Consider the following 23715-nt stretch of genomic DNA (forward strand, 5'->3'; position numbering starts at 1 on the left):
CTTAATAAAGATATGTGGGTAAATAGTTGCTGTTTAATATGATGTATTATGTACACGGGTTCATCAAAATGTGTGAGTGTCTTCGAGACTGTGCTTTTGTGTTGGTCTTTTGCGTCCCTTCGAATTGGTCTTTTGCCTTCTTTGGAATCGATCTTTTGCTTCCTTTCAATCGGTCTTTTGCTCCCTTTGGAATTGATCTTTTGCTTCACCCTTCCAATTGGTCTTTTATCCCTTTGGTATCGATCTTTTGCTTCCCTTCGAATCGGTGTTTTGCCCATTTGGAATCAATCTTTTGTCCTCCTTAAAAAAAAAAAAAAAAAAAAAAAAAAAAAAAAAACTGCGGGCATTTCTGCTCACCAATATTATGTTGGTGCTTGACTCATCTCGGGATCAATTTTTTTCCCGTTAGACGGTAACACTGTTGTAGAATTTCATTATCTTGTAAAGTTGGATCAATAATTATATTTTTTTCGAATATAAATTGAAGGCTTTATTTGTTTCTGTAAAATACTACTACTACTACTACTACTACTACTACTACTACTACTACTACTACTACTACTACTAATAATAATAATAATAATAATAATAATAATAAAAATCGCTTACGTTACATGTAGTCGTACTTTGACCATTGGTTGAGGAAGGTCAACAATGTTTCGTAAGCAATCCGTCATTAATTAATTAATCTAAAAATGTGACACAGTAGATATCGTTTTCTAGAAGGCTTTTGCGTACTTTTATTTCTTTCCTTCTTTCAAATACTTATCAATATCTTGGAGCATTAGCCTTGAATAACAATTCCCATGGTCATATTTATCAAAATGACCTTTGGACAAAATTCTATTACCTTGCGTTGTATTAAATATGAAAGTTATGTTTATAATCTTTACAGTAATATTGACCCAGTTTGCTAATCAAATCTCGAATTAGTACGATTAGAAACTAATCTTAATTTTTACAAGTGGTATTAAACGAGACAACTCCCGGTGAAAGAACATGTATTCGCGGAAATACAAAATGGAACTTAAAACTTTAGTATTAGTTTAATGTTCTACGGTTACACTCCCGGTTAGACTAAATAGGGCCACTGTGAGTCAAAATTACTGCCTTAGTAATGATTTTTACAAGCTGTCATATGCCTATCATCAAGGGCGCCAATCCGGCGGGGGCCCGGTTTCCCAAAGCTCATTTGGGCCTCCTCATTGTATTTGTGAGTATACAATATTTGGGATAATTTGAGTGCAATTTGTCTTAAAATCCTCATATGGCTTCTGCATCTGAATGCCCTCCCCCAAAATTTAGAGAGAAATCGGCACCCTTGCCGATCGTACTCAAAACGTTTGCTCATAAGGAATTCATCTATTCTTCAATAAAATGATAGTGGTGATCACTACAGCAACCCAAAACAAAACAAACATAAAACATTTTAAACATACGGTATATCTAGTAGGTAATCTGGACATGATTTTGGTTCTAGACGAAACTAATTTTAAAAGCACAATCTGAAACAATAAACAGTGGCGGGCCTAGAAGGTGGGCAGTCAGAATCCAGACTATGATAGGTATATCATGAGTTTACTATAAACTTTCAAAAATATATAAATAATAACAAATTATTTTTGTCCCTCAAAAAACTGGGGGTCTAGCCCCCCGGTCCTGGACTAGATCCGTCACTGACAATAAACATAAAAGTATAACATGTTAAATAACACACAATTAAAAACACTTTAAGACATAATACTGTATTAAATTGCATAATTTTAAAACATACACCATAATGATTTATTCTATATAAAATTGATCATAATTGAAAATATTAAAGCATAAAATCTAAATTAAAGCATAATTTTAAACAATAAAGCATGAAATCACAATATTCAGGGTATCTCAAAAGTCCTCTGACATAGGGTAACTCTGTTATTCTCACAATTACAACAAAATGTAAGAGGGGAAATCATCTCCAAATATGATGTTTTCAATCTAGAATGAAAGATTTTTTTTTTTTTTAAATCAAACGAGCCGTTTGGGCTATACACTCTTTATGCGCCCAATGTTAAAAGAAAATGCAACGTTTCCATTTACCTGGATCGATAACATAAATGATCCACAATAATAAGAGGTGGATACATTTTGTAAGAGTATGGTAAATGAGGGCATGTTTCGAATGGGGATTGGCCATCGTCAAATTAACGTAAAAGACAGTAACTTCATTCACTTAAGTTGTGGGTCCAGGTAAATGGCAACGTTGCATTTTCATTTAACATTGGGCGCATAAATAGTGTACAGCCCAAACGGCTCGTCCGATTAAAAAAAAAAAAAACTTTCACTTTAGATTGTAAAATATTTGTAGACGGTTTCTCCTCTTACATTTTGTTGTAACTGTGATAATAACTGTTATCCTATGTCAGACGACTTTTCAGACATCCTGTATAAAATAAAGTATACATTTTGGCACATTAGTCCTGTATTGTGCTAGAGTAATATGCAGTAAAATATGAGTAGTGAGTAGCTCAAACTTTATTTCGTAAAACTCGACTTTTTCAGTAAGTCGACCGACCTCTCAGTCCCCATTAGGTCGAGTTTGCGGGATTCTACTGTATGTATAAAATACTATTAAATAACCACTGTTCCTAAACCTTTTCGTATAGACCAGAAATTTAGGTGCACTGTTTATCACGTCATAATTGTTACACATTTAAAACTTAGATAATATACGAAGGGTCTTTTAAAAATTTTTACTTCGTGTAATACCATCTTGCAGACACTACCCGGCACATTTTCAACATTTTTAAGGGGCTTGGTTTACCAAAATTCATTTTATATATGTATTTATTCTGTCTGTCTGGGTACTTCCGTCCGGGAGACTAAAAAAAGTCTCAAGAACTAGTTAATAGACCACCAACAATTCTGGCCGCGATGTATAGATCCAAAAGTTAGGAAATCAAGTTCGTTGGTGAAGATGATGTGACCGGAAGGTGTAGAAATAAGCCATTTCTGGTTTTAAAGTTGATCACTAGAGCAAAAAACTGTAATATACAGGGTTTTTCATAAAGTATGGACGGATTTAATTCGCTTATAATTTACATAAAAATGCTCATATTGAAATCAAATAAAGTGCAAACGGTAGCGGAAGGATTAAATTTTTACCTGTAATCTGCACCAGCTCAGTTCATTCACCGCCACACCTCCAACTGGGCGCCTTTTACGTCCACACATTCGCGTAGGCGGCGTATACATATTTTCACATCCTCTATCTGTTAGGGAATTTCTCGTCAAGGAACTGTCTCACCTTGATTGCATAGTGAGGGGGTGCCCCGTCCTGTTGGAACACGATGTTGTTCTGGATTCCACGTGACTCCAGTTCCGGAATGAGGTATTTCTGCAACATATCCAGGTACGAATCTCCATTCACGGTCTCCATTCAAGAAACTGACCCTTGCCCTCCCTCTCTCTCTCTCTCTCAACGTGTTCAGAGTTGCCGCTTATCTAACAGTGTTGCCAACTAAAAATTTAATCCTTCCGCTACCGTTTGCACTTTATTTGATTTCATTATGAGCATTTTTATGAAAATTATAAGCAAATTAAATCCGTCCAGACTTTATGAAAACCTTGTACATATAACGAGAAGTAGGCGCGCACCAAGAATTTTTTGTTCGGGGTGAAGGTCCAATACTACAAGCCACTACATCTATGTAGTATTGAACGGGTATTATTCTGCACCCGAAAAGACAACAAGTAACTGGAAAATACTTTCACCTATATATATTTTTTAAAAAAAGATAGAATTGAAGGGCCTTATGCAGAGTCGTTTTGACGTCTGATTAACGCCATACTACGGGCTTGACTAAAGGATGGTTATCAAAATTGTATTCAGAGTCTCTGATTAGGATGTAGTATTTGACGAAGTTAATCACATGTGACTAATTAATCTAGAGCAGAGGCTAATCTTTTATCCACGGTTTAGCGTGCGACACAACATTTCGTATTTCGTATTTCATATATTTTCATTTTTACAGACTACGCATCTGCTGATCTACTTTTCCGAAGTTACCACATTTATTTTTCTCACCCGATGTATTAGGGTTATATAAGTTAATCATACTCAAATCATCATTTTAGTTGTACTCAAAGTAGACTCTGAATACCAAAAAGTGCACCTTCCTTAGTAAAGAGTTAGTATTCTTACTAACTAGTCTGTGACTAAACCTCGATTAACGAATCCTCTCTGAACACCGCCCGAATTGTTTTGTTTTTTTTAATAAAACTAGAGATGATGTGTAGTATCGAATGTTTTAAATTGGCCAGAGACCGAACCAAGGATCCCACATACAAGACATAAGCACTCTACCACTGAGCCTACGTGTCTTCCAAATCAAATGTTCATGCCTCACCAATCATTTCCTTGTTAAACAAACATAGTTTTCTTAAGACAGTGTACAAATATATGTTGGGTTTGGATTTTTTTTTAGGGGGGACGGAGTCCGGACCCAGGAACCCTCGTGTTGCACCCCTGGCGAAAAGCGTTTTATCGAATCATTTAAGCGTTCTAAGAATTTATTTCATATCTATCGTTAATCCTTTTCTAAAACTAGAAGAGAGAGAAATTCATTACAACTTCCGGTTTCACTATTGACATACACAGAGCAAAAACGGTAAGAGACAGCGAGTAGAGCAGGCCGGTAGCCAGCTCAAAAAAATTTAGGGAGGGGGCAGCTGAAGTTAGGGAGGGGGCGGCTGAAGTTAGGGAGGGGGTGATCCAATCATATTATAGTACATCATCATATTATAGTTAATTTGCAAGCCTACCGAGAAAATTTTTAGTGGGACAGCAAAAATTTAGGAGGGCCGGCCCCCTAGACCCCCCTGGATACGGGCCTCGAGTAGAGTTTTTTAAAATTAATTTAGCGTTCTAAAGTAGTATCTTCTCTCTCAACCCTCAATTCAAATAGAAAGTGGCAGAAATCAACCTATTCGGTTTTAATGTTGATCACCATAGATGCGTGATTAGTGACATACTAAAGAGTTCGACTAACATGTTTCCTGCAGTAGTCAGAGCTTTAGTATGACGCTAATCATACGTCAAAACGGCAATGCAATATGTTTCAAAGGGTGTTGAAAGCTCCTGACTTATATTAAAACAAATTCGATCACTTTTATAATGCGCTTCTCCACAGGCCCGTAGACAGCCCAAAAATGTAGGGTGAGCCCGGTAAAAGTTAGGGGGGGCCTAACCCAACCATATTATAGTTCATCACCATATTACTACAGTTTATTTGCAAGCCTACCGTGAAACTTTTAGGGGGAGCAGTGAAAATTTAGGAGGGGCCCGGCCCCCTAGCACCCTGTGGACACAGGCTTGCTTCCCCACTAGTTACAACTATATATTTTTTTGTATTTTACTTACCAAAGACATTGGAAAAATATTCGCTGTAAATAAGTAGCTTCGTAATTTCCTCAACGGTCTCTTTTCGTTCTCAACTTCATCATGAGTCGAAAATAATTGGTCCAAGAATGCTATCGTGAAGTAGATGAACTGAAACACCTAAAACGAAAGAAGACAGAAGAGAACAGTGTTAAAAAGGAATTGCAATAGAAATATAAATGATGTTATTGTGAATTTTGTTTCGATTATTTTATTATTGAAGTCACAATATTGTTCTTACGAGCATTCTATTCATTTGAAAGGATTTGTTTTCCTTTAGATATGATGGCGGTCTAAAGATAGTGAAATTTTCTCTATAGTCATCGATATAGGATTTGTGAGATTTCAATGATTCTTAGATGGGTATAGGTTTAGCTAACGCAGGTTTTTTCAATCTCTTACATAGATAATTCCAGGAGGTATGAAATGTGGCGGGAAACGCCACACAATCAAGAAATCATATTTCTGAAAAAATCTGTTGAACGTGGTCATAGGTATTAGGCGAGTCACACTACTATCCAGTTCATAAAGATAGGCCCCTGACTTTGGAGTGCTGCCCTGATGCAGGGGCGGATCCAGGACGGACTTCTGGGGGGGGGGCGGTAGGTTGTAATATTGAAACTTAGAGCTACTTTTTGGAGCTCCAAACTCTAGGATGGGTTTTATTTATATACAAAATAAAAAAAATATCCTCTTCTAGAGGGGGCGATTGCCCCTATCGTCCCCCTGGATCCGCCTCTGCTCCTGACGTTCACTGAAAACCTATATTGCATTGTCGTATCTTCTTTAGAATTGTCGGAATGTTGCCTTTTCAATACTTTTTTCTTTGTAGTGTATAGTGAGAAAAAAACAAATGACAAAAATTTTCTTTGTAGTGTATAGTGAGAAAAAAAGGAGTTAATGAAAAAGTGTGCATTTGTCGTACTATTTTGGTAGATTATTGTTTATAGAACTATATATCGGAAACGGGATCACGTGAAATAATTTCCTGTGCACAGTGGCGTAGGGAAGGGGGAGCCCGGAGGGGCCGGCCCCCCCCAAAGAGGTCCAACAATGTACTTTAGTACTTTGATGTTTGTAATTTTTTATATACTTTTATGTTTATATATTTTTTTGTTTGTAATTTTTCTATATGTACCTATAACAGCACTTGCCCCCCCCAAACACACATCCTGGCTACGCTACTGCGCTGTGCACGATATGTAGATGCATTTATTACCAGGCCCGCTACTAGAGGGGGCTAGGGGGCCAGGCCCCCTGAACTTTTCGTGGCCTTTCCAGACCTTAACACAAAATGCTACTATTAATACGAAAAACACAATGTAGCTATTTGTAAGAGAATTTTTATTGACTTGGCTCCCATAATATATCCATGCCAGTCCCCCAAACCTCTGTGGCTGGTTGCGGACCTGTTTATTACCTGTAAGTTCTGAAATTTTCATTACTCAACACTTAATAATATTCTTGTTATTCAGTAAAAAGTAAGGCATCATTTTTTCTGAATTGCTGCAGTGTGTTATCGATATGAAAAAAAAAAAATGTAGAAAGATCTTAAAGTACCTTTTTCAACCAAACTCTTTCTAAACAATGACAAATTATGTGATTACGATTTTCTCTGCTTTGCGCCCTTCGCTATCACAGTTTATTCGGAGTGCTACGTTGCCACATTTTCCTGGCGCGTATACACTCTCAGTCCGACGGGTATTTAATCTTGTCATGCACACAGTTCACCACTTTGCAGAGGAATTTTTAAAATTCCATATCTCCAAAGATTTTAAAATAATTTCTTAGAAATGAACAGGATATACAGTAAACGTTCTAATTGTTTATAAAATTAGGAAAACGAACCCAACCCCAGCTAACTGGGAAAAAGGCTTAGAAGACGTCGTACAAATACTAGTATACCTTGTACTTCACAGATGGCAGGATATAGGTATTTGGTGTTAATGCAAATTTTAATATATATTACATTGTTTTTATATTGACCACGTATTCTGACTAAGGTTTTCCAGGGTTTCCCTTAGTCACATCAGGCAAATGCCGGAATGGTACCAAACATAGGCCCAGGCCGAAAGAACCTTCCAAATCCTTGCCCATATTCCAAAATAAAATTTTAAAAAATATAAAAAAAATGAAAAAAACAATGATGAAAGAAAACTACCCAAACCCCTCAACAAATTAACCATCCTCTCCTGATAATCCTTACTCCTCTAACCCGAAGAAAGGGAATTACCCTTTAAACGGGATGACGGCCAAAAATGAAAAAATGAAATTGAGCGCTGATGCCTTCTTAAAAAATGTACAAAATTTGAAATTTGAAATTTTAATTTTTAGAAAGCAATGATTGGCGAATTACGCCCTTCCGAATAAAATTGGTGAATATTTCAATCCCCAACCACATCTTTTTTCTTTAAGTTGTGAAGGTTAGTTTTTCCCCACAGGACGATTTTCTATTCCAACTTATCACCGATTAGCCATACCTGTGAAAAACTGCCAAAAACGGCAGTTTGGTAGAGGTGAAGATGCTGCGGTGGATGTGTGGAATGACGCGGAAGAACAAAAATAAAAATGAAGTGATCCGGGAAACAGTAAGGGAGCGAGGGGTAAAACCGAACGGCGGGTAATTCCGAATACTACAATTTCCAGGAACTGACAACGCTGCGAGGTAGACTGAAGTGCTCATTTGTTTCTTCACGTGACGGATTTGCACGAGAAATGGTTTTAAGTGTGAAGACGCTCTGTATGTGTAGTAAGAATTCACAAAGAACAATTTGACACCTTCGTGTTATAAAGATAAGTGAGTAGTTGTAGCCACATAGCACAAATAGCATTATGATGTTGGCAGTAATATTTTATGATTGACATTGCTGAAGATAAAGTTACTAATGTGTAACATCATACCATATTGCTCTACTTTGTTCAGGCGGGAAGTGGAATATTCCATTTAAGTACTGTGTGGGGCAAAGGTGAACAGAAGGTTTGCAACCCGTTCAGATTTCCTCCACTAGAAAATGTTGATATTGAGTTCGTATTTCAAAAATGAAATGACGCAATAATTTAAGGAAGGATGTTGGGAGTCAGATAGAGGTTCAATTTTTCTGTAAACACAGCGTTAAAATTGTGGGTTTGCATCGTGAAAGGGGGTATGATGGGGGTAGGAGAAGAAATATGACGGAAAGAATTATTAATGGATACAGTGCGACAAATGTGAGGAGTAGTGCCACGAGAATTGTAGTGACTTCGACTCAGAAACTTCGGGAACCAATTATGCTTGCGATATGTGCCGTGCAAAAATGAGTAGGTGTAGATAAGTCAACACTGAAGTACGAAGTCTGCACAATTATAACTCTACTTGGACTTGTGCTGCTAAAAGAAATATAATTTGTAGTAGTATCAGAGTATGGGTACAGGGAACTAAAAGGTTTTCATACTTTGTTACATACAGCAGATTTACGAATGTTAAAAAATTTAGTGGCAAGCGCTATGCTGTAACCTGTTTTTCATTCATATGTTCATATAGGCTTTTGTCAGTCATATTCATATTTTGTCAGTGTCATATTCTATACAGTGTCATTGTGCAGTGTACAGTATCATTTTCTATAAATTACATTACTGTAAGTAGGTCGTTCGGACTTATCCCACTAATGGGGTAAATCCGAATTTTGATATGTCTTTTATAACTGCTCATGTACTCTCTACTATTTAGAATAATGATCAAACATTATATCCGTTTAAAGCAATAGACATTATTCTTTCATTTACCTAGAAAATTTTTATTCGTGGTTTTCGGTCTTCCAGAAAAAGGTCGAAACTTTTAAGTGTTCGGTATTCCCCCTCTCTTCCTTAAAGGTGAGTGAGAGATCAATAACAGAAAATCTACAAGAAAGTAGATTCAGAGAAGTAGATTGAGAGATTTTGGGCATGTAAGAAGAAGACCTTTGGAATACGTAGCTCACCGAGTAGATGCTATGGAAGTGAGGGGAAACGAGACTGTGGCCGGCCAACCAAGTGGGGAGATTAACCATATGGTGCAGTGTGGTGTCACAGCGAATATGACACAAAATAGAAACAGGTGGAGGACAGAGATAAGAAAAACCGGCCCCAGCTAACTGAAAAAGGCTTAGAAGAAGAAGAAAAAAGAAAAAGAAACGTTGAATGAACATCTCAATATACATAGCTAATCAGAGGATAAGTAGTTATCTTAAAGCGAAGCTTATCCACTTGTATATAGTATGAGAATGAGTCATCTGCCCCTGATAAATTGGGAGAAATACCACACTAAATAGAAATGCCTCACCATTATCTTTGTTACCTTCCCACTTTTCTGTTTTTCATAAACAAAGCTTAAGTAAGCCCCTAAGGTGTATGTAAGTATCTAAATAAAATTTAAACCTGCACTTTATATTTATTTGTATTATTTCTTTTATAATTAGACCTAGTTAATAGAGAGCAACAAAGTGTTAGGTCTAATTTGAGTTGAAAACATTGTTGCTACATGCACAGTATTAAATGCTTTATTATTATTATTATTATTATTATTATTATTATTATTATTATTATTATTATTATTATTATATTTTGATAAAAAAAATGCCTATACTATACAAGAAACCCTGACTCAAAAAGGGGAAACTGGCCTTAGGATGCACTCAGGGAAGCAGTACATAAGCAAAGAAATAATGCAATATGTTTGCGTGAAGCTGAAAGACATTACAGAATCTCAATAAGAACGCATTGCAACCTTTGAAGAAATGTATTTTGTACTTTTGAAAAGTTGAGTTGAGTTGATTTTAGTTTAGCGTCCCTTTCAGCAGCGAGGCTATATGAGACGTGGACCTACTGATTAACGTGGAATCCGAACCACATGAGCTCGCGCCGGGAATCGAACCCGGGTCTCCCACGCCAAAGGCGTGTACGCTACCCGCTTAGCCACGGAGGAGCTCTGTACTTTTGAAAAAGCAGTTTCGCAAGAAGCTACGGTACTGCACGAATGGCGAATCCAAAGAATCAGAAACACAAAGAGATGTATGCGACAAGAAATTTTTGAATGGCAATGGAGGGAAGAAATCAGCAACAGTGGGTAATACAATCAGTGGCGGCTTTAAATCTTCAGATTTGTACCTCATAAATCTAAACAATAGTCCTGAAGAATATTTCTCGATATCAGATGTTGCTACCATCACTTAGAATCAAAACAACAACAAAGAATCCGCCTATATATAAACTCTCTTATTCGAAAATTGCCACAAAGTAAACCTTCTGGTAGAAGACAATTTGGAACGGTTTTATCTTTAGATTCCAATATTGAAATATAAAAAAGAAACGGGCTGAGAGGTCAAAGAAAGAACAAAGACGTGGGATAAAGGGGAAAAGTTTGCAAGAAAGAATTTCGAGATTTTCTAAACCAAAATGTACAATGATCATCGTTACAGAATCTACCTCAGTTGTACCGAAAACAGCTGAAGAGGGAGATGAATGTTAGGAATGCTGGGAGACTTATGAGCAGACGAAAAAAAAAAAAAAAGATATATAACTAGATCCAATGTAATTCTTGCAAACTCTGGTTCCAAGAATCATGCTCTTTATATATGGATTACTGTATAGATTGTAAGAGCATGCTGTCAGAGAGAAAATAAGCCTGCTTTCTGAACTTCTCAAATTGTCTAGCCCTAATTTAGTTCTTTGTGAAAATACAGGTTTAAGCAAATAGCCAAATAAGTGAGAATTCTAATATAATATGTAACATAATATTCAACTATCATGTTAACAAATTTTTAGAATAATTGCTTTATTTCTTTAGCTGTCTATTATTAAATATGGGTTACTCATAAGGTAATCTTGTAACTTTAGGTAAGGTTTTAAATTTCTTTTCGATTCATTAATACTAAATATATTTTTCTTCTATTGTGGCAGTAGATATATAAAATCTCCCCGTTCACTTACGCTTATACACGAGAGCATATTCTCATAATCATAATTTGCAAGAATAAACATTTGAAATATTCTGTTAATCTGTGGCATCTATACTTCCATTGTGGTTTCTCGCCCTTAAACTCCGAGCAGAGAGATGCCACAATCATAGTATTTGCTTTATCATACTCTAACGTAGTAACATATTTCATTCATGCACCATACATGGAATTAAAAACAGACATGATACATTTTAAACATAGGCATGTATCACTCTTCTACGGATTCGTATTTTAAGATAAATAAATATTTCCCAAAAAAAAAGTGTTTTAACTCTCCTGGAATTACCCTATCACGACCTTATGTTACCACGTTATCTTTCCCGCGACACCCTATATAAGTAATGTATGATTTACAATAAGCTTTTTTTTTTTTAAAAAAAAAAAATCTTGCTGCTTATGTCTAATCTTTATTTTGAATTAATTGCATGTTAATATGCAGTTCTTGTTGTATTTGTATTTTGTGTGTGTGTGTTTCAATATGTAATTTGCCATCTGAATTAAGAGGTACAGTATGTCCGTAAAGTTGCGCAACCAAAGTTTGATTGCGTATATCTTTTGAACCAAGAATGATAAAGACATGAGACTTCAAACAAATATAAACCTGTTCTATGTAGATATTTTTGAACTCATGCCCAATGTTGGAATTTGTAACGTTTATATTTAGTGAGAAAGAAAGTACCAAAAGTGTAAAATAAAAAATGTACAAAATGAAGAAAATCAAAATTCAGTTGCAGAAAACCGATTACCTGGGGTGAATCCCTGTGTATATGTGCACTATTCATCAGCATCTATCCATTGGTGCAAAAATGTGACAAAGTTGATGCAGTGTTGCCATGCAGAAAGACTATTTAATGCAAGTCCGTAAAATGGGTGTTTTTTGCAGTAACGCAGCCCCTGGCAACACTGCTGTCGTAAAATTACTGCATCAGGTGTGTTTTAGGTTAATCAATGATAAGCAATGACAATTTGCACATAATTGATAACCTGAGTTTTTATGCCAGCTGCCAGGTGGGTATTTTTCTTTATCGCAAATTTTTGAATAAAAACTCAGGTTATCAATATGTGCAAATTCTCATTGCTTATCATTAATTAATCTAAAATACACCTGTTGCAGTAATTTTACAACAACAGTGTTGCCAGGGACCGCGTTTCTGCTAAAAACTACCCATTTTACGGGCTTGCAATAAATAGCCTTTTTGCATGGCAACACTGCATCAACTTTGTCACATTTTTGCACCAATAGATAAATGTTGATGCGTACTGCACATATACATAGAGATTCACCCACAGGAAATCAATTTTCTGCAATTAAACATTGATTTTCTTCATTTTGTACATTTTTATTTTACACTTTCGGTACTTTTTTTCATCACTACATAAAACATTACAAATTCCAACATTGGTCATGATCTCGAAAACATCTACATAGAACACGCTTACATTTGTTTCAAGTCTCATGTCTTTATCGTTCTCGATTCAAAAAATATATGCAATCAAACTTTGGGTTGCGCAACTTTACGGACACACTGTAGAATTCTAATCCAGAAATAACGGCACCAAGGAACCGATGCGCTGACCACGCATCGCTCAATTCTACATGTGTTTTCTACCTAGCCAAGACCTTCATTAGCTGTAGTATCACAGTTTAGTGCTTGTTACCTAATTTCGTCAGTAATATTTCAATACCGAATAACTTAAGAAAACTGTAAAAATCGTGATTCTTTTATTCTGTCTCCCCAGCAGTTCGCTTCACCTTTATACAGGATGTTTCAAAAGAACACCGACAACGTTTGGGAGGTGATGTTTCCTTTTGTAGTTATAAGCTGTCGAAAACATGAAAAAAAAAAATATATATATAAATTCCATGGCTCCAAAACTATGGGATCTAGCGTAGTCGGGTCAAAACTTTATTTAGGAACTAGTATGTGCCCTATCCAAATATCCAAGTTTCATAATTCTTCCATGCTTTTTATAGAGGTACTTCAAATTATATGCCCGTAGCCAAACTCCCTCTGTAAAAATTGTTGCGTGAGTAGCTTAGCATTCTGAAACATGTATTTTTGGATAGCGCACATATTAGTTTCTAAGTGAAGTCTTGACTTGAATTCAGTAGGGCCCATTTGAAGCTATGGACCTTTAAAATTTATTTTTTCATATTTTTGGCAGCCTTATAACTCCGAAATGGGAGAATTTTTGTACACCTAGGTTGGTCTATACTTTTTGTCTTATCTTGGTATTAAGGGTCACCTCCCAAACATTGTCGGTGTTGTTTTGAAACACCCTATATACTGTGTTTCTTTTGCTAAACTTCATGTGGGGAGAACACATAAGGGGCTCTAGCTCAGTACGTGATGACTTGATAACGGGTACGTAAAATTTAAAATAAGGGATATGTATATATGTGCAATACCATGAATGACGAAAACCATTTCTGTTAGTTATCTATAATTTGAATTAAAGATATCTTAAAATTGGTGCTATCAGATGTTATAGTGCGTCCAGACTTGTAAAAAATGCCCATAACGTAAAATCACATAACATATGTTACTGATACATACGCGGCCAATTTAGTTGCGAGCCTCACACAACACCGTAACAAGTCACGTTACTATGTTTTGCGAGGCTGTGTTCTGAGTGGAGTCGGTGTTACTCCGTCGCATCAAAGGAATATTATGTATAATTGGCGTGGACTGGATCTCTGGACGCTTTCAATACGTACTCACGTAACAGCAACCCGCACACAAGTCAAGGGCTTCGGGTTTTGAAAATTAGTGGAGTGCTCGAAACCTCGGGGTATGAAACAGGGGCGTCATTTGGGAAAGGTAAGGAGTGGTAATTATCCCCCTGAGTTTGAGAATCACATGCTTTTAAATAAATTGCATACTAATATAAAAATGTGAAACTCTTACATTGGTGGAGAACTTTGTCCCCTCAAGCTAAACCTGAAATGACACTACTGGTATAGAACACCACTCAGGATTAGCGAGGAATCTGGGGTACTTCCCCGGAAAATTGTCCTGCAGTTTTAGGTATTTTTGAATGAAAATGTAGGTTATTTTGTATTTTTTTCTTGTCTTTCTTTTCTTTTTCACTGTGGACAGGACAATATGTATTTTTGAATGATAGTATGGCGGCATACCAGAGAAATTCTGAGCTCCGATTTAAGTACTCGCCAGACCATTCCGAATGCCGATCATTTTGTGATACCACAAGTGTGAAAATTTATTTTAGCTAAAAATAATATAGAAAATTGGTTCAATTTGTGACTTTAAAAGTCCTCAGCATCACAATTCCGGAATTATAAATGTGTTTCCACTACTGGCGAAGTCTGCCGAGACTCTGCTCTATGAATTAATTGAGTCCTACCATCATTTAAGAAATGCAGTGAGATTGTGTGTTCACTTTTTATTGCCCACCAAGTCAATAAAAATGTATCTAGCAGCACGTCTCTACTGAACTACGAAAACAATCGGCAAATAGAAAAAAAAAATGTATGTTGCTAGTTACAGTGCGGGGTGACTGCCTACATTTTAATGAATTCTTGTAATGTAACAAAATATCGTAACATCAAGCCGCACATCGCACCACACATTCTGTTCTGCACGAGCATTTCTTCCAAGTCTGGACGTAACTTTAGGGGTACAAGAAAAGAAGAAGAAGAAAAAACTGAAATACAACTGCTCTAGCCAATCATATCGCCCACATTTCATCCAGCGACCGTAGTCAGTGCATCGGTTTCAAACACCAAATTCGTGATCTTATGCCAGTGTTTATGTATAGGTGTGTTTGTATGCACGTTTCTTCGACATAGAAATAGCTGTGACATGATGATTTTTAGATCACGCCACTAGTCAGAAGGTTCGGTTAACTCTCCTTAAAAAGATTCGCTTCTTTTCTTGCCTTATGCTCCCTTGCCTCTAGTTTTGGTGCTCGAAGAAACAACAGTTACGGCACCGGTTATAGGGTTTATACTTAAAGCAAGTAACAAAAAGAAAAGAACAGCCATTCATATACTGTACGCAGTAGCGTATTTAAGGGAGGCTTCCGGGCTTATGCCATCCGAAATTTTATTTACTCTTTTAAATTAAATGAAATATCTTACATGATTTTCACAGTTTCACGAATAAAGTTAGCAAAGTCCCCCTCCCCGAAACAAAATCGTAAATACGCCACTGACTTACGTTACCTGTAATAACAAATTCTCATTTTACTCGAATCTACGCAGATAATCTACGAAGATCTAAACTCATTTGTAAGTAAAATATCCCCGAGTAATCCCATTATTCAGCTTAACTTGAGTGAAACTTACCAGAGTCCAAGTCGTTAGGAAGAACATGCCTCGTCCACCAGTTGCAAGGTTAACATTGGTCGGAAAATTTAACAGAGATCCATAACCCATTACAAATAAGTAATAGACAAATGCCACGACGTGAAACATGTTGATATAGTTTTCTACTTCCTTCTTGCTTCCACTGAACTTCTTCATGCAAATGACACAGTTTACAAGAAGTAACAGACCATTTGGTTTGCTTGACCTTGACTCTTGAACGTCATTGGGCAGTTTACAAAACAACAAGAAAGTTATCATTTATTTTGGTAGTACAAGCATTTACTGATAAATATTTTGCGTTAATTTGGTATCAATGAAATTACAATTTTGTCCATGACTTACTTCTTTGCAAACGAAGAAAATTAAAGCAAATTTAATAGCAAATTTTAGTACACTCATACTTTGCAACTCGAATTTTGTCTGCCCCAAAACCATGTTCTGGTCCAAGACATTTTTTTTTTCTTTTTCAAATAATACAAATCTAATAAATCTGTTTCTGGATCCAGTGGTAATATTTTAACAACCGGTTCTCTAGGTATATATATATATATATATATATATATATATATATATATATATATATATATATATATATATATATATATATATATATATATATATATATATATATATATAGGAAAGGAGAGCAAAGCGGACCACTTAACTTCAAAGGCCTCAAATGGCAGCTAAAATTAAGACTAGGAAACCAAAGTTTTGAGGAAATATTTTATGATTATTAAACTTTCAAATAACAATACAATAGTAACGAGAATTGCATATACATAAATGATATTGCTTAATTACTGAGCTACTGCAATTTATTCACTTTGCCCCACCGGTCGGGCAAAGCGGATCATGATAGTGGGGCAAAGTGAATAAGCAAAAACACATACATTAAAAGTCAGGGTTTAATACAGATATGCAAAATATAAATTGTATAGAAGAACAATATATGTGTACACAGTGGCGTATTTAGGGGGGTGGCTTCCGGGCTTAAGCCCCCCCGAAATCTTACTTAGTATAGTAAAGTAAATGAAATATCTTGCAGAATTTTCACATTCCAGGCAAAGCCCCCCCCCCGGAAAGTTAGCAAAGCCCCTCCCGAAACAAAATCGTAAATACGCCACTGTGTGTACACAGTCTAAGATAATAAAAGAATGACACCTAAATGAACTGCTTTACCTACCACAAGATTAAAATGTTTAATATTTTGTGAGTATTAGCCTAACACATACAATGTCTAGACAAAGCTTGCATACACATGATCCTTAAATATGTTTAAAAGCTCAAGTCCATAGAAGTCTTTTTTCTTATCAAGTAGGCATCTAGGATCTAATTTATTTCAATCTATAGTAACTCTAGTGAATACAATCTACGTAGTAGCAAACAGATTAAAAAAAAAAAAAACAATAATAAGGCTTAGGGCTGAAAATAATATCACATCACACGCTTGGTTTGCACAGATCACAAACGTAAATGTCTTGTTCCTTATAATAATCGGTACAGTTTTTGTGAAACCATGACAGACAAATAGAACACTGAATCCAGTCTTCATTAAGTGGATCTGAATAATATTCATGACAGAACTTGCATTGGTAACTACCGTCTCCTTCTGGTGATTTTGAATGTTTTTTCTTTGTGATTCCAGATGTACTTGGTAGAGCTATAGCCACAGCAAAACATTTCTTCTTGCAGGAGAACCTTGAATGGTAGATTTCCTTCTTTTCTCTGGTAGTTCATTTACGGAAGTTGCACTAGTACTTGGTTCGGTAGACATAGTAGACTTGCTATACTTCTTCGCACTCTTCTGTTTTAAACATTCCTTGATAGAGGCCCCGATAGCATGTAAGCTTAAATCAAGGGTCGCTTTCCCTTGATTTTGGCTTAGCAATGTACAGTTGATGCGACAAGCGACAATCAACGTTTATTTTAGCTTGTTTTTAACTTGAAAAGAAGCTTGAATGCGACAAGCGACAATCAACGTTTATTTTACCTTGTTTTTAACTTGAAAAGAAGCTTGAATTTATCAACTTTCTACTAAGCCTATTTCAAGCTTGATTCAAAACGCTTGACGTTTGTCGATTGTTTAGCAAATGGAGCCATCTGTAGGATTGGTGAGTAGTCTGAGATTTGGCGCTTGATTTCTTCCAAACGTAAACAAAGGTAAGCTATGTGTATGAAATATAATAGTAAGCCCTACTTTAGTTGTAGTTACAAAATACAAAGGTGATTTTTATTTTAGACTGGTGCGCTGAGCGCTTTTAGGATAGTATTACTTCATTACTTTTCAAATAGGGATGAGATTTTATGTTTATACCTTTTATTTTGTTTTCTTTTTTTTAAGTGTGTTCATCCGTATAATGTATACCATATTTAGCCATTGGATTCTTTAAAGTCAGTGATGGCTCTTGACAATTAGCATCAGCATAGGCGCCCGAAGGGGAGGGGATGGGGCCCGGGCCCCCTTTGGCTTACGAAAATGTATACGTAATATAGGAAACCATGTATATTAAATACCAGGCGTAATATAGCAACCATGGAGATGGGCTCCTCCCTAGAAAATTTTCCTCGGGCACCCCTGAATATCAGTACAAAAATTAGAGGGTTAACTTCAGCAGACGGCTTTATCATATTAAAAATTTATAGGTGGAATACTTGATAACTGTTAAGGCATTGCTTTAGCAGACGGCTGTACCATATTTATATCGATTTTATGGTCATTTTTCACTAGATTTGAGATAATACTGTTACATGTAGAGAATTTTGGAACTTGGGGGCCAAAATCATTTAAAACCACCATGTTTACAGGAGAAATGAGTTGGTGTTACGTAACCGTAATTACTAACATAACTAACCAAACCTAACCTAAATCATCAAAAACAGAAAATATAATAAGAAAGTACGAATTCAGGTAAAATCACCATGTAAAAATTATTGCAGATATTTTATGTATTTTTCCACTTTCCTCGTTTATGTGCATGTCCTCCGTCGCTGACACGCCTGCTCTCTACGGACGCATCCCCTCGCTCCGTTCGGGACTCCCAGCTACACTCCTGCCCTGACTCGGTTAGATAACATTCGTGCTTTTTTTTGTGGCCACCTAGCACAAGTTGGTTCGTGGTTTATGCACTAGCTTCTCATTTAGTGGATATTCTACAAAAAGGAACCAGGAAATGCAATGTGTGAACATTTGGTAGAACCATCTGCTCGATAATGCCCAAGTATCTTAACCCAGCCTAACCTAAACTAATCCAAACTAATTTAACCTACCTAAACCATAAAAAAAAAATACAAACTATATACCAAGAAAGTACAAAATTTAAGCAAGATATTGCCCCCTCCCAGTTCAAAAAATATGCCGTTACATAACACTTTACGTAGCATAGCTGAGCGAGCGAAGGGGAATAGATGACCCGCAGGGCTTGTTTTTTCCTACTTTTTAAGTTACACGCGTTTGGCATTGCAACCATTGCAGACGGTCATTTTCCAAAGCTTCGTATGTACTTACTGCCATCTCATTCCTTGCTTGTATTCGTCTGCCTACCGCCTTGTCAATTAGATCCACCATAACATACTTAATTTTCCATTTCGTAGGTTTCTATATAACAGATACGATTTATGAAGTCTAAACACATTAAAATAATTTATTTAATTAGGTAGAGCCATCTGCTAAAGTTAACCCCATATTAATAATGAATGTAGTTAAATGATAATGTAAGTGTTTTAAACTCAATAAATTGTATGTGCAAATGAGTATACATGGGAAAGTAAGTATGTTATGGTGGAGCTATTTGCCAGGGCGGAAGCGGTTGAATACAAGCAAGGAACGAAATGCCAGTATTTGTATGTTAAGTTTTGGAAAATGACAGTCTACAATGGCTGCAATGCCAATCGTGTGTAACTTAAAAGATAAGGGGAAAAAACGAGTCCTACGGGGCTTCTAATCCCCTCCGCTCGCTCAGCTGTGGTTCGTGAAGCGTTTGTAAAGTAGTGCCCCAAATCTAGTGAAAAAATCAACAAAATCGATTTAAATTTGGAGAGCCGTCCGCTAAAGTAATGAAAATTAAGTTTTATCTCCACAATCGAGGAGAAAACTGCTTTGAATTAATAAATTGCCTAAGCTTTCTTGTTTTAGCTTTCACCGATACACTAAAAATTTTAACTGATGTGGCTTCCCCAAGAATCGGTACGGATGATATTTAAATGCAGCAAGCAAGCCTGGACATTTCACTCATTTTAGAATGCATCATGCTTATCTTTCGTTCCTTATGTTCTTCCATATTTATTCGGAGGTTGGGGGCAAAATTGAAGAATATAAATACTTATGTCCGACTTTATTTAGGAACAATTACTTATTCTAAGGTATACTTGATCAATCTTAGATTAAGTGATATCACTCATTTCATCGCTTTACAATAAGTGCAAGGAAAGGTTCGATCGGGTATGGACTTTTGGGTTTAGGGTAAAAGAACGATGAATTTCGAAAAATTACTTATTAGATATTAATAATAATTCAAAATGGATTATTACGCGAAAATAAGTTGGCATATTAGTTTGAAGTTTGTTAGGTAAGAAGTCGAGGGTGTAAGTTTGAAGAAAACTAGGTTTTTCGTTGCTTACATTTTTATCTTTTTATCCTCTGAAAACAGTAACTTCTGTCTCTTAATTGATTTTAGTGCTTTTGTTTACTTTTTTTTTCTACCAGGTGAATGAAGTCTGGATCTAAAATCTCAGAAAAATATTTGCAATCTGAGCGGATGTAATAAAGAAATAACGCTATTTTTCAGGATTGGCCAAAACCGTGTGTTTTTTTTTAAACTTTTTTTTTTCACTTAAACCGGAATGTTTGCTTTACACCAGTTTTTATTGTTTAAATACGTTTACCTTAGATTAAAGTGGAGTAACCGTTGCCCTCTTTTTTTTAAGAGTAAAGGTAATTTGAGGCTGATGATTCGATTGAACAAGGTCGCAACCTCGAGAAATGAACGCAACTCGCTCAAACTAGAGGTCATAGGTCAACTAGTTCTGCAAATGATTTGCCATTACATCATAAATTATTCAGCAGTCTACTCCTTCAGCATTGGTTAAGCTTGAATTTTCCTTGTCGGAGGCATGATAGTCCACAATTTGAGTGGGGGTGGGATTCGTGAAAAATACTTTTTTAACTTGTCTCTTTAATTGTGATTTTATTTTATCAAGTTTGGAGTTCCCGCCGAACTGCCTGTAGTGCGCTGCCACACTAGCGGACGGTCAACAAAACTTTTCCACAGAAGCTGATTAAGTGTCTAAATTTATAACATTGGAATGTAGATCGACGAAACAGAGATTTCTATTAGGTTTGACTGGTTTGTTAATAATAATAATAATAATAATAATAATAAAAAGTTTTATTTAGAAAGATAGTATGAATGGTCGAGAACTATTAGTCACTTCCTGTATTGATTAGCAAATTAAATTAAGCCTATATTTCTGACTGACTAAATTAGATCTTCTGTACTATATAGTCTTTTAAAATTGTCCATTGATTTAATCTGTATAACTATAGAGTGATTCCATTTTGCAGTTCTTTCCCTTTTGGTTCTTATGTGGCTCCTAAAATATTCACAAGTATGCAAGATCACTGCAACGTATTTCTATCAGTTGACCTCCGTGGATGATGGGTCTGTGGATTTATCGCCTTTGTTATCAAGGGATTCTGGTTTCGAGTTCAAATGAAGAACAATATCTCTCGAGTGCAAACTGAGTAGTGGTTCGGATCTCACTTTAAGCTGTAGGTCCCGTTCTTCATAACCCCGCTATGTCCTTAACCATAGAAAGACGAAGGTGGGTCAAATTTGCCTGCACTTTCTTTTTCTCTTTGCCCGAACAAATTCATTTTACAACGTTTGAATTTTTTTTTTTGTATTTTCTTCTGTAATCTAAACTTAAATTTAGTTTTATTAGAAAGCACATTATTGTGGTAGTTTTTTTTTTTTTTTTTAGCAACTTAGAAATGTTAAGAGGAGTACAGTTTTACTTTGAAAGGATCATGTAAACTTATCTATTCTTTGAATGGATGACTAAATTAACGTAATCTACTTTTATACATTGAGAAAACGTAATACTCTCAGGTTTAGTATAGTAACTTGTCTACACAGGCTAATGTATTTCAAGCTACTTCATGTCTGCTAACCAAATGCGGTAGTAGTCTGTACTGGGACTTGTAATATTTCCTATTAAAATAAAATTTCACAAGTCTTAAAATAATTTTACAACTCACATTTATTAGTAGCAGTCATTAAATAACTTTAAAATACATTAGTAGGGTTAAAATTGGAATTTACAACCACGAGCAAAATTGACCCCCCTTAGTCTTTCACGTGACCAATTATAGTTTAGTCTTCCTAGGGTTAATGTTAAGATACACGGATGACTAATGATAGTGAATGATTATGAAGGAATTAGTGGCATGAGAATGGGAAAGCCCTCACGAATATGATATTGTCCATCATAAACTCATAAGGCCGGAGATTGAACCAAAGATCCGTCGCACCAAAAGGCAACGTTCTACCTCTGAGCAATCAACCCTTTCCTTCCGCAGTGCTGATTTATGACGTCATACTCTAATGACCTGGTCATAATTCTCCAACGTAGTGGTCTTCTACACACGTCTTCCTAATTGTTCCTCACTTTTCCCCCCAAGATTTCTGATTAAATGAACAGCGAAATCATATTTAAATAAAATCTTTCAGTTTTGTCCCACGGTTATGCGGGGCAGCCTAAAGGAGACGGTGATGATGAGAATGAATTAAATAATGGATTGAAGAAAGTGGAGGGGAACGGCAGAACCCTGAGAAAATCTACGCACACGGTGTTTGTCCACCACAAACGTACACCCATGTCCAAAATTATTGTCGCATGTCTATAAATATGTTGTTGTAGGAATAAGATTTGATAACGAATTCGCCCTGTATTTCTTATAATGTTGGTATGTGCATAATCGGCAAAGACATGTATGTGGCAAATTTCATGTCAAAAGAGCAGTAAATAAGAACAATAAGACGAAAATAAAACTTTCTTGTCCATTTGTTTTACTCATTCTAATTTATGTGCTTATAATTCTTTCCCTATAAAATTTTCCACAAATATACATTTCTCGATTATACACATAGTATCGGTATTAAAAGTATCATGCAAAATCATTATCAAATTATATTCTTACAAGAAGACAGTTATAGATATGCGACAATCATTTTGAACATGATTGTACATTTAATTGTTTCAATGGTTTGTGAAATAATATATTTTCTAGTTATATTAACACCTTCAAAACAATATTTCCTAAAATTTATTGCAGATATCAGAATGGTATTTGGCCAAATGCAATCTACTTTAGCTGACCTTAGTGAAAGAGTATCTTCCGTCGAGAAGAAGGTCGACACACTTCTAAGTAATGGTGTGAGTGTGAAAGCAGAGTCCATAAACGAAGAATCCGAACTTCTTGGCCTTCTGCCTCTGCGAACGTTGAATGATTTTCAAACATTTGAGAGAAAGCTTGAAGAACCTAACTTCGGAAACAAATATGTAAGTATCCTATCAAACCTGTACAAATTATGAAGCAGGTTTCAAATCTTTGTTATATCTTTTAATTTACGTCTTTTTGGAACATCTCTCTTTTGACTAAATGTTAGCATCAACTCCATTTTTGCCAATTTAGTCATTATCATGTGCATTAGCTATGAACTATAATTTTGGTCAACTTGCCATTCATACTTGCTAATATAGTCATTTAGCAGTCAATTTGTTTCTTTTTTTTTTAGAAAATATGAAAAACCTAAAAAAAGTAGTTTATTTTGGTATTTTTCTAATTCTTTTGTTTACAACAGCACTTACATTGTCACAGTAGATTAGATATCTTTTATCAGTCTCACCTATCCGTCACGGTAAATTGGGATTCCTGAATCTGGTTTCTCCATAGTCAATTTGTTTGATTAGTTTCTAGTGTATTT

The 23715-nt window shown here is 35.8% G+C and overlaps 1 protein-coding gene across 1 annotated transcript in view; it reads right to left on the reverse strand.

Annotated features, from left to right (window-relative positions):
• Positions 1–15926, reverse strand: part of LOC145684102 (androgen-induced gene 1 protein-like) — a 40578-nt gene extending 24652 nt beyond the window's left edge. The window contains exons 1-2 of the mRNA XM_081755992.1: positions 15707–15926; positions 5408–5545 (exon numbers count right to left, since the gene is read on the reverse strand). Of these exons, the coding sequence (XP_081612118.1) occupies positions 5408–5545; positions 15707–15883 (315 nt within the window). The 5' untranslated portion in view covers positions 15884–15926. The remainder of the gene's footprint in view (positions 1–5407; positions 5546–15706) is intronic.
• Between the last annotated feature and the right edge of the window lie 7789 nt (positions 15927–23715).

The sequence above is a fragment of the Thermobia domestica genome, chromosome 4 (genome assembly GCF_964235325.1).
Source record: "Thermobia domestica chromosome 4, izTheDome1.hap1.1, whole genome shotgun sequence".
Lineage (NCBI taxonomy): Eukaryota > Metazoa > Arthropoda > Insecta > Zygentoma > Lepismatidae > Thermobia > Thermobia domestica.